Raw genomic sequence first — 12,348 nt, 5'->3', positions numbered from 1 at the left:
TGCTGTAGGAATGAAAGAAACATATGAAAATATGCCAAAACATTTTAAAGTTATTAAATATGATGAATACTCATGGTGAATCGTTGCTGACCTGAAAGCAATAGGGCTTCTCCTTGGGATCCAGAGTGGCTTTACAAAATATATGTGTTTCTTGTGTTTGTGGGATAGTAGAGCTAGAAATAAACACTACACAGTTAAAGACTAGACAAATAGAAATCAGTTTACTTCAGGAAAGGAAAATGTTTTCAATATTCCCCTTGTAGAAACAGATTGTATTACTTTACTACCTCTACACATAAAACTAGGCCTGATGATGAATTTTGTAAAAACATTAGATAAAGATGGAGATGGCTTTAAATAATTAGCTGAGGTTTTTCATGATTAAGTGAAGCTAAATTAAGAGGGAATATTCATTTGGCCACAAATAAGAAAATTAATTCCTGAGAATCTATATGACAGCAAACTGAATCCTAATGAACTAGCAGCACAGAGGTCATTCAAAGATGTCATTACTGGCTTTCTTGGAAACAAAAATGCTGAAAACCACATTCAGCTTTTAAATGAACTTCTTAGTGAACTACAAACATTTAGGATATAGAATGTCATTGAAAATTCATTTTTTACATTCTCATTTGGACTTTTCCCCTTTAAATCGGGTGACATCAGCGACGAACAAGGAGAAAGGTTCCACCAAAATACATCTCACATGGAACAACATTATTGAGGCAGACAGAGTAATCTACGATGAATGACTACTGCCGGATGATCCAAGAGAAGTCTTCACTAAACACAAATAGAAAATAGAGAAAAGAAATTAAAATAAACGTCTGTAAAATAAAGGAATTTTAACTGTAATTATTATTATTTTTGTATTCTATTATTTAAGAAGTTCTCAATATTTTAAAGGGTCATAACTAAAAATCTGAGGGTGATGAAGAAAAACTGAATTCATGTTAAGATATACATTAAAATATACATTCTAATTCACCTACTTTTATCTCAGTTCCAAATTATTATTTTTTTAAATGTTGACTATAATTTTGATAATTTGTCGTTATATTTTTAATATATTAATGAATTATTTGAATTTAAAAAAAAAAATATATATATACATATATAGTGCTTAACAAGACACAACAAAAAGAATAATAACAATAGGTGGAATATAGAACTGACATACATTTATTTCTATGACACTTGTAAAATAAGTAAATATCATTCACAGATTCATTATTTAAGGGTAATTTTCTACTTTTTGTCATTTCGTTTTTTAAACAAGATTGACAGCTATGGTTAATGGTTACTTGTTACTAATTAAAGTAACAGTATGCAATGAAACTTCACCCAATGTGTTTAAGTTGATATCCAGTTTATTAAGCATGGCTTTAGAGTTGTACTTCACAGCCTTCAATTTCTAGAATGTTATACCCTGAGGCATTCCAAGAGTTTAAGAACTCAGTAAGAATGTAGTTTAAAAAAAACTATTTTTTATATTTATTATTTTTTTTATTATTGACGGCTTCAATAACTGATATTCTGATTCTGATAATATTCGTACAAAATTTATGTAACTTTATTAACTATACTTTTACTCCTTTCAAGGAAAAAAATAAAGGATAAGGAAAGAGACAATCAACTCAAATAGAGATTACCTTTATTCAGGGTTGATAAGTACCCCTACACTATCAGGAAGGAATGATTTGACAAACAGGAACTTTATGTTTTTATATCCTTAATACATAAATCGTGGTTATTACCACAAGGCCAAAGTATCTGAATTTTTGTGACTTTCATAATTTGGGGTTCTTGCTGCTGGCATCACAAGATGCTGTTTGCTTACACCACAGGAGCAATTTTTATTAGAATTAAATTTCAGTGGTTCTTATCCTTGAGGTACAGAATCAGGACTGCCATTCCAGTCGGTTCTTGTCTCCTTGCTCTCAAGAAGGCATTCTATGATACATCCATCTATTGGTGGCTAGATAACTTTAAGTAACCTACCGGATTGGTTTAGTGGTGAACTCGTCATTGCAAATCAGCTGATTTTGAAGTCAAGAGTTGAAAGATTCAAATTCTTAGTAAAGGACTTGAACATTAGATTGTGGATACCAGACTTCTTCGGTAGTTGGGTTTCAATTAACCACACATCTCAGGAATGGTTGACCTGAGACTGCACAAGACTATACTTCATTTACATTCATACATAACACCCTCATAAGTAATACCTTACGGTGGTTCCAGAGGCTAACAGAAAAAGAAAGATGAACTTTAAGTGAGTTGACAACATACTATAGGTTATTAGATACTAAATAAAGTATTCATTATGGACAGCTATTTTTGATACCAAAGACAAGAACTGCTTTTAAAGAATTACAAATTTTTTTATTCATTTTTCTTAATCTGAAATAAATTCGACATAAAAGCATTAACATTTTGAACAGAAATGCATGAAAATTTATTATCAATGTATAATATATATGATTAATTAAAAAATAAAATGCAAACAGGCTATTTAGACACTTCTGAAACAACAAAACTTTTTTTAATATTTTTTAATGATTTACCCATTTCTTCCCAATGTTGTGTAAACGCAACAATACAAAATGATGTATATAATTTTTTTCTGTCATGTCACTTTTATTTTGGTTTGTGTTATTAATTCTAAAATAAATACAGTTTTTATTGATGTGTTCTTATTAATATTTTTACACATATTCCCTTTCTTATGTGAACTTGAATAATTATAAAACCAATTCATTCAGAATCTTCTTTTTTGTCGTAAGAAATAAAAGTATGTACATTCTTAGAGTCAAATTTTTTGTTTTGTCAGTTATTCTTATGTTCATTTATTGCAGTCATTTCCGTTATGACTGAGCTTTGAGTTTGTTTGTTAATTAATGGAATGTGCAAGTATTGTGTTGCCACAACATTGGGAATTTATGGCGAGTTGAAATATAGCTGCTGTGTGTATTGCTTCCATCAAAACAAATTTTGCCATCATAGCTACGTTACATACATCTTTCAGTTTTATTTACAGTATTTAGAGTTAAGTGTGTAATAATTAACTATTTTTATTTTATAATATAAATTTAATTATTAGTTTCTAATGTGTAGTTTGCGTTATCATCGAACAGTTAGATGTAATTATTAGCGTACAAATACTGACATATTACTTTGACCAGTATATTCTGCTATGAGTTTTCAACAAGAATATTACAGAACAGCTGCTTGCAGCACTTGATAACATCTGAGAAAGAGGAAGCAGCATGCGATGTCGATGCAGTAATTATACCACTTGATGTCGATGAAAATACAGATGAACAAAACGTTGATGATAACCAAATTGCTATCAACAATGGGGGTGATCTCATTCCTTCAGATATCACTGGTTCTTCTGAAGTCCACAGTTCTGTTAGTATTGAACAACTGAACATAAAATGGCAAAGTAAAAAGTCAAGGAACCTAAACCATGTCCAAATTAGGAAAATTCTTTAACAACTATATCAAAAATTCCAGATGATAGTGAAATAAGTAAACATGTGGAAGAAATAAAAACAATATGGTGGTTTAACAGTTCTTCAAACATTCAATTTAATTTTTGATGATGTGTTCCTGGACAAAATTAATGAGTTTTCTATTTCAAATGCTAAGGAAAAAATAACCATAGCTTTAACTCATCCCAACTTGAAAAGATTTTCAATGGGTATTTCTCAGGCTATTACTTGCTTTCCCATGTAAAATGTACTGGAGTAAAGATTTCGATAAAGGTATACCTCTTGGACGAGAGACAATGCCATGAAATAGATTTGATGAAATTAAAAAGTACATCGATTTATCAGACAACACAAAACTAGAAGATCAGACAAACTTTCAAAACTCCATCCATATTATAATGAACCAAATATCAAATTCAGCCAATGTGGGGTGTTTTCTCATAAAATTTCAATTGAGTAGCCAATGGTCCCTTATTTTTGACGTCAATCAGCAAAAATGTTCATGACAGGAAAACCGGTGAAATTTTATATTTTATCAACAGGAAATAAAAATTAACCCTTGGGTTTTTGCATATCTTCATTTTTTTATTTTTTGTCAGATGGTACTAATGTTGTATCATGTATGAGATCAGTTGTAATCATTAATATTGAACATTTATCCTTCCAGTTTATGATTTAAAATTTGCCTTGCTGAGCCCTTCATTCACCCTTTTTCAATTTTTTTTAATTTACAATTTTCAGGGATACCTTTTCTTCCCCTATTTAGTGTTCCAAAATAAATCATTTTCTCAGCATACAAGTAAACAGCTAACTGGATGCTTGAATAAAAATTATCAGCATACAAATGCCCTCCATTTTTTCCTGCACACAATCAAGCAGTTTTTTTACCACTGTTTTGGTAAGTCCCTTGTTAGAAGTCGTATCTCCTCAACCGGAAGAAAACCCTTACATTATATGTATATCCGTCTATCATACAGTTTATACACCTTCATCCCATATCAGTGAGATACAGGATTACAGATTTGACAAGTATTGCTGAAATATTAATTTACCTCTGAATGGAACTGTACTTTTGTCAATAACCAGGTCTCTTTCATGTTCAAGAATTTAAAAAAAATTTTTTAGCAGCAATACTATCTGTATTTTTCTTAGTCTGTTATTACATTACTCTTCATTATTGGAGAAATGAATGAACCTAAGAAGTTGTAAAACTGATCCCTGGGCATGACTTGTGCAACAAACTTGTTTCAAAACATTTTATCTTTACTCCACTACAATTTAGTAAAAGGGATACAAACTAAATGAATATTACTAAAAGAACAAAAAAAACTTTTTTATTTCAGCTATAACAGTTGACAATCAATTTTTTACATGTGAATTTCTATTGCTATTTTTGCTACTAAGTATAATTGTGGCATATCTATTCATTTCTTCAACTATTGTCTGAAGAATGTCATCATTTATGAATAACTGATAAATATCAAGAAGATTTTTAACATCAGTAGATGCCAAGTTAATTTTTGATCAATGAGGAATCAGAAAATTCAGGATCTGTAAAGTAATCTGGTGCCAAAGTAGTGCGGTACTTATGGTTTCTGAAGTATTATTCTGCTGAATTACTTCATTAGTTGCTTCTGTTTGCTGCGAAGTACTTGGTAATGTAATATCTGATTCGGAAACATTATTTTCAGGTTGTAAATCATATCTTCAGAAATCACTGGTATCACTGCAATTGCAAATTCTTTCATCTGATAGAGCGTAGACTTTGTCCATATCAGAATTACCAGTACTAAATGGTTCACTCCCACTACTACTCTCCTGAACACCTTGAGCTAAAGCTAAGTAAACTGATTGCTGACCTCACAACGTTATGGTGAAAGAACACAACAGGCAAATACAAATGCTACAGATAAACTGAACTGCAAAACTGAAGGTAAAGTAAATTTTAATGAAATCATGTTTTGACATGTATTAACAGGTCTGTGTATTATTAGTCATACTTACTTCAGAGAAAAGAACCGCTGTGAAATAACATCTTCATCTTGTAACAGCAGCTCTTGATGTCACAAGCAAGTAAAAATCATATTGAATCTGGAGATCAGAACCACCAAATATATTTTGGTTTTATCTTTCTTTTCTTTTGTACATTGTGTTTTATTTATAAAATTTTCTGGTTTCTTTATGTAATCTTCTTTTCTAATGATAACTATTGCATTTCCTTTATCTGATTTTGTAATTAGTGCATTACTTTCTTTTAGTTTCTTTTTTATTATTATTCTGTACTTACACTCTTACTTGCTATATATATATATATATAAATATAATATAATATATATATATTATATATATATATATATATATATATTTTTACATATATTTCATTTTTGTTGGTTACGTTTTTAATTTATTTAAAACAGGAAATAAATAAAATTAAAAGATAAAAATTTATCATTAAGAAATTATAAAAAAATCTAAAATCTGATTAAAGAAAATGATTATAAGTATATTAAACATGAATCCTAGTATACCAATTATGAGAACACAGGTTAAAATCAACAATGAGAAATTACTAATAAGACTTATAATAAATTACATGAATGCACCAGCATATAAATTAGCAAAATATTTAGCAAATATATTAACACGTTTGTGACGGCTGCCAAACACGTAGTTTTTTATTTGCTATAGTTATTTACATGTATACTTCCAAAAATTCAGAAATTTTCTTGTTACTTTTTTAGTTTATATTTGGTGACATATACATGAAACAAGCATAATTTCAAAGAAATAAAACTACAATCATATGATTTTTTTACTTTTTTTGCATGTACCCTGTCGGGTGCATGATGTGCCTTTGTTATAACATATAACTCCTGGGCATCGTGCACCCGCATGAGTACACAAGCTGTCTTATTCCTCTGAGCCTGCTGCTAGGCATGCCACTAGTTATGTACACACTTTTTTTTTTCCTATTTAGCCTCCGGTAACTACCGTTTAGATAATTCTTCAGAGGATGATATGTATGAGTGTAAATGAAGTGTAGTCTTGTAAATTCTCAGTTCCGAACATTCCTGAGATGTGTGGTTAATTGAAACCCAACCACCACCAAAGAACACCGGTATTCACGATCTAGTATTCCAATCCGTGTAAAAATAACTGGCTTTACTAGGACTTGAACGCTGTAACTCTCGACTTTCCAAATCAGCTGATTTGGGAAGACGCGTTAACCACTAGACCAACCCGATGGGTTTATGTATACACTTGGCAGTTCCCAACCACACTTTTACATCATATACAGTCCTTTTGTGTTTGAGGTCATAAACCAGCAATGTTTTAGATTATTGTGTTGTTTTTACATGAACCAAAACATGGATCCCAGTGAAATAGCCAATGCTTTAGATATGAGTCTATGGGTAAACTAGAAATAAAAGATTTTGAAGAATCTGGTAGTGGATACATCCCACTGTCAGGTCATGACAGTGACAGTGATAATGAATTGTCAGGCGACAGCAGTGACGAATAATCTGAAGACAAACAAGGAAATTCTCTGACAGTTTCAGTACATCTCAAAATGTTGAAGATAACTTTGTTATTGAAGATAATGATAATGTAAATATTGTAGATATTCGTAATTTAAGTAATTAAATTTTTTGATCGAAAGTGTAGTAGGTGGCCAAGGAGATCTAGGTTTGGCTGTAAGTACTACTGATCATCCTATTGAAGTGTGTGGGGGAGACTGTTTGTACGACAATTTCACTGGTAGAAATGGGGTACAATATGATTTTGACCGATCAGATCTTATGATAATATACAAGCAATTTCTAACTGAAGATATCATAGATCATGTTGTACAGGAAAAAAATAGATTTGCACATAAAACCTTGGAAATCACCAAGCTAAAGCAAAGATCAATGACGAGAGAAAGCACTGATTGGTCTAATGCAGAAATTAAAAAAACATATTTGGCATAATGGGTATGTGCCTAATACCGAAAATGAGATTGTATTGGTCAAATAAACCTTTGTACAAAAACAAGGTAATTAAAAAAAAACAGACAAGACAAAGACTTAAAATACTTCTCAAGCGTTTACACTTCAATAACAATGAATATGTTGATGTGGAAGAACCTTGATTGTCAAAAATAAAAACTTTTGCATATTTACTCAATGAGCAGTTCCAAAAAGTAATGATACCAGGAGAGAACATTGATGAAACAATGATTCCGTGGCGTGGGCACCTTGTAATTTGCTAATACAACGCCAAAAAAAGTCATAAATATGGTGTGAAATTATATAAACTCTGTAGTGAATATGGCTACACATTCAAAATGAAAGTATATGCTGGTACGGGAGACATTACTGAGAAATCTGGGCACTCGGAAAAGATTGTGATGCATCTCATATCTGATCTCCTTGGTGAAGGGCATATATACTTTGCACAGATAATTTCTGCAACAGTGTTTCTCTGGTAGAATGTCTGCTGTAAAAAATCCTATTTCTGTGACACTCTGAAAAGTAAACATTAAAAAAACATTACATGTGCGACTAGAGAAAAAATTGAAAAAAGGAGAGGTCTACTCAAGAAAACAACAATGGTGTGAAAGTTATAAAGTGGGTTGACAAGAGATGTGTTCTGTTTCCACAAGAGCAGAAGATACCAATAATTTGACTTATTCAGGTAAACGTAACAGGAAGGGGAGGAAGTCCTGAAACCAACTGCTGTATTGGAAAAACAAAATTAAAAAAGGTGTTGACATTTCTGAACAAATGTTGTTATATTATACACCACTTAGAAAAACTAGCAATGGTTTAAGAAAGTAGCCACTGAAATGCTTCTTGAGACCAGTGTTGTGAACGCCTTTGTTATTTTCAATGAAAGCTGAGATCGGTAAAGAAAATGGGAAACGACAAGTTCCCATTCTTCCAAGACAAGTTAATCGGTAAGCTAATATCAGCTACAAATGATGAAAACAATGCCAATATTCCACCATTTTTTATAGCAGTAGCAGAGGTATGGAGGTAACAAATGCCAAAAAACCACAGCCTTGTAAAATGGGAAGGTCCAGTTCACATCACAAGAAAACAATGCCTGCCTTACTGTGAAAATCTGACTAGAGAAACTAGCACAAAAGGAGCCAGAAAAAACCAAAAGGATGTCTACATGTTGCAAAGACTGTCCAAACACGCCACCAATGTGCCTGCAATGTTTTAATATAAAGCATGATGTGCAGTTTCCATGGTCACAAAACTAAATTTTTTAATAAATTTTCTTACTTCATTTTGTTTGTTTTTATATTTTCTTTTCATTTCATTTTGTAAACAAAAACCATTTACTGTGTTCATTTTATAACTTAAAAAAAAAACATTTTAATTTAGAATTTGCATTACGTAAAGTTTTAAATATTTACCTGAATAAAACAGTTATTTGTAAACTTGTATTAAATAGTTCTTTTCATGAGACTTCTAATATGCTCTTGTATGATTTTAAACACCTACAGTATAGCCAGACTAAAAATAAATTCTATAAGAAACCTGTGAAAACATGTACTCTGGTGCATGACATGCTTTACTAATGGGCAGAGTGTGCCCCTATGGGTACACACCATTTAAAAAAGAACACATGTAACCACACAAGCGCACAACGTCGCAAAATTGTTAAAAGGCATGGGAATATTAAAAAAACGTATATACAGTAAAAGTTCAATCGAAGCAGCAGAAAAATGAAAAAATATAAGAATAACAGAAGACTGCAGAATTTTATCATCTGGCAAAGAAAATTTATATCCATCTATACCATTAAAAGAACTATAAAGATTTTATAAAAGAAACTAAGTAAGGAAAAGATAAATAATAACTTGAAGATAGAAATTATTAAAACTTTAGAAACAATTCTTCAACAAAACCAATTCAAATTTCATAATAAAATATATATAACGAAGGATGGATTAGGCATGGTAATCCACTATTAGTGATAATAAGCAAAGTATTCCTACAGAATATGGCAGAAGAGAATATACCAGATATCATGAAAAAATACAGATGTTTAGAATATATTAGGTAGGTGATGATTCTATAGTAATTAAAAAAGTAATAAACAATAATGAAGAAAAGATTCTGGATGAAATGAACAAATTCCACAATAACATTAAATATATGATGGAAAAAGAAAAGACAAAGTTATTAATTTTTTAGACCTAACAATAAAAAAATAATCTAGATTTTGAAATATACAGAAGAAATCATAGCTTACAATTCGAATGACCAATGGAGCATAAATTAGTGGCTTTTAGTTACATAGACTACATAAATTACCATTAAAGAAATCAGCATATAGAAACAGTTACTCCAAACAGCAGAAACTAATGGGTGTAAAAAAAAATGATCAGAAAAATGAATAAAAATAGAAATAAATTAAATGAAATTAAAACAACAAACTATAAAGAAACATGGAGTAAATTAACATTTTCTGGGAAAGAAATTTACCCAATTAAACAATTCTTTAGTAAATATAATATAAAAATGGCTATAAATACAAATAATACATTAAAGAAGATGTTTAACAGTAACATAGAAGAAAAAGATATATACAACAGTAATGATATATACAAAATAAAATGCAAATGCAATGCAACATACATTGGACAAACGAGAAGAAAATTAAAACTAAGATATAATGAACACATGAGATCTTTTAAAAATCAAAAACAAGATTCTAATTATGCAATCTATTTAATAAAAGAAGGACATGTCCCCCAATGAAAATGGATGAATCAATGAAATTAATTCACAAATGTGTTAAAGAAAGAAGAATAAACATTTCAGAAAATCTTTAAATTAAGAAGTACAAATAAAACAACCATAAATGAACAGATGAACAATCAAGCAGATGTCCTTTTCAAGAACCTCAATTTATTGAAAACAGGAAACAGATAAATAAAATCAAAAGAACGTATAACCATAAATAACAAATAAACAAGAAGGCCAGATAAGGGATGACATCAAATGCTATATAAAGAGAAATTTAAAAGTACCAATACAATAAGTTTTGACAATGGAGTGGTTCCGAAATGCATCAACATATAATAAAAGAATCAAGGTGAGAAAGGTACGCAGTAATCAACATAGAAACTATAGTGATCTTACCAGAAAAGATAAATGTTATTATAATCTTAATAACAGCAATTTTAACGCAAAATATGTTCTCGATTACTTTGTAAATGGTACTCGGTTACTTCAGAGGGGGAAACCGCAGTTTATGAGATTTGTTTTTTTTTCTTAAAGTACAATGATAAGCCAATTGTGTCTTTCTTGTCATACAAGTTCCATCAAAAATGACCTGTACAACTGTACAGAGAAGCTGTAATAAAAAGTGAAACACATCAAAATAATTGTCTACATGAATGTTGATTACTTAGTACCCAATTGTTCTTTCTTGATAAATGAAAGTCTTTTCAAATGAACTTCTACAGCACATCCTTAAATTGTTAATCCTTAGCATAAGTTAAGTCTCAGTTGAGGTAAAATTCAAACCTCTGAGAAAGTATTTATTACAGTTAACAAGATAATTTTAAAATAAATATGCACTCTGAAACCGTTTCACATACCTTGTCAATGTGAGATTATCAATTAATTGCATCAAGTAAGTTTCCTAAAGAAATGCTTTTCATTTTTACAATTAGAACTGTTATTAGCACATGGCAATAAGCAAATTGATCTAAGCATCACATCATCATCTAAATGCAAAAGCTGTAAATATAACTATACCAAGTCTGATCAGAAAGTTCCAGAACTTTTGTCTTAACAATTTTCTTTGGCATACTGCAAACTAGTGAGCCTTAACTCTTTCAAATTACACCCCTACTGCTACTGACATTTCCACTATTCAAAACATTTTAGATTAGTTTTTTGGGATTGTGGATAGGTCCTTCAGTAAATTTTTTCTTCAATTGTCATTAACTTGTACAACTCTGATAACATTGAGGCCCATTCCAAACACAAATCATCATCTATGGAATACCAGCCTTAAATCACATAAATTATTTACAATTATCCATTTGTAAAACTCACGCCTGCTCATCATACACTTATTTCATTAGTCTCCATACATGTTTACTCTACGGTGAAGCAACATTTAAGATTAACACACTACGCAGAAAAGCAAGACTTCTTATATATCAGAAAAAATACTTTACACTTGTGAGAACTAACAGCTGTATGGTGATGAGTAACCACAGTAGGAAGTTAATACAACCAAAAGTTGGTTTTAATGCTACTAGGTAGCACCACTTGCCTAATATTACAATGACATGATGCTGGCTCACTACTTCAAAAGTTATAGAACTTCTTGAACAGATCTCTTAAGCTGAACAGTGAAGCTAGCTATAAAATCATATTACTAACCACTAAATGTTGAAAAAGCCATGATCGCATAATACTAGTTGCTTGTTTAGGGAGAACTCCTCTCTTCTGCTTTTTTCTATTTCCAAATAAATCATCATCTTCATCGCCTGAACCACCACTGGTTGCAGACAGAGATCCTGAACAGGAAAGATTAACATAATATCAGAAATAATAGAAATATCATCCATTCTTCCTTTTTCCTAACATTGGAGACAAAATTCTGTTTACATTTTATGGACACTATTCCAAGTGATAGCTAACCAACATGCTAGGTGAGAAAATATCAAAATATACTTTCTATCAGAAAAGACAAAATCATCAAAGAAATGTTCTAAAAAGAGTTTCAAATTTCAAGAGCTTTCATTTGTGATGACTTAACTTTTTTTATTAAAATGTACCTGTAGTGCCTGTGGCAAGAACACATTTTTCATCAAAAGATAGAATACATTATCAAA

At 30.6% G+C, this 12,348-nt stretch overlaps 1 protein-coding gene across 4 annotated transcripts in view; it reads right to left on the bottom strand.

Moving 5' to 3' along the window:
- The window catches only part of LOC142323147 (homeobox protein PKNOX2-like), a 67,394-nt gene that overhangs the window by 19,135 nt on the left and 35,911 nt on the right, over window positions 1-12,348 (bottom strand). For all 4 annotated transcript variants that reach the window (XM_075362414.1, XM_075362415.1, XM_075362413.1 and 1 more), the window contains one exon: window positions 11,894-12,030. In XM_075362414.1, coding sequence (XP_075218529.1) covers window positions 11,894-12,030 — 137 coding nt within the window. The remainder of the gene's footprint in view (window positions 1-11,893; window positions 12,031-12,348) is intronic.

This window comes from Lycorma delicatula, chromosome 4, assembly GCF_047948215.1.
Source record: "Lycorma delicatula isolate Av1 chromosome 4, ASM4794821v1, whole genome shotgun sequence".
Classification (NCBI taxonomy): Eukaryota; Metazoa; Arthropoda; class Insecta; order Hemiptera; family Fulgoridae; genus Lycorma; species Lycorma delicatula.
This window is presented reverse-complemented; position numbering and strand designations above follow the sequence as displayed.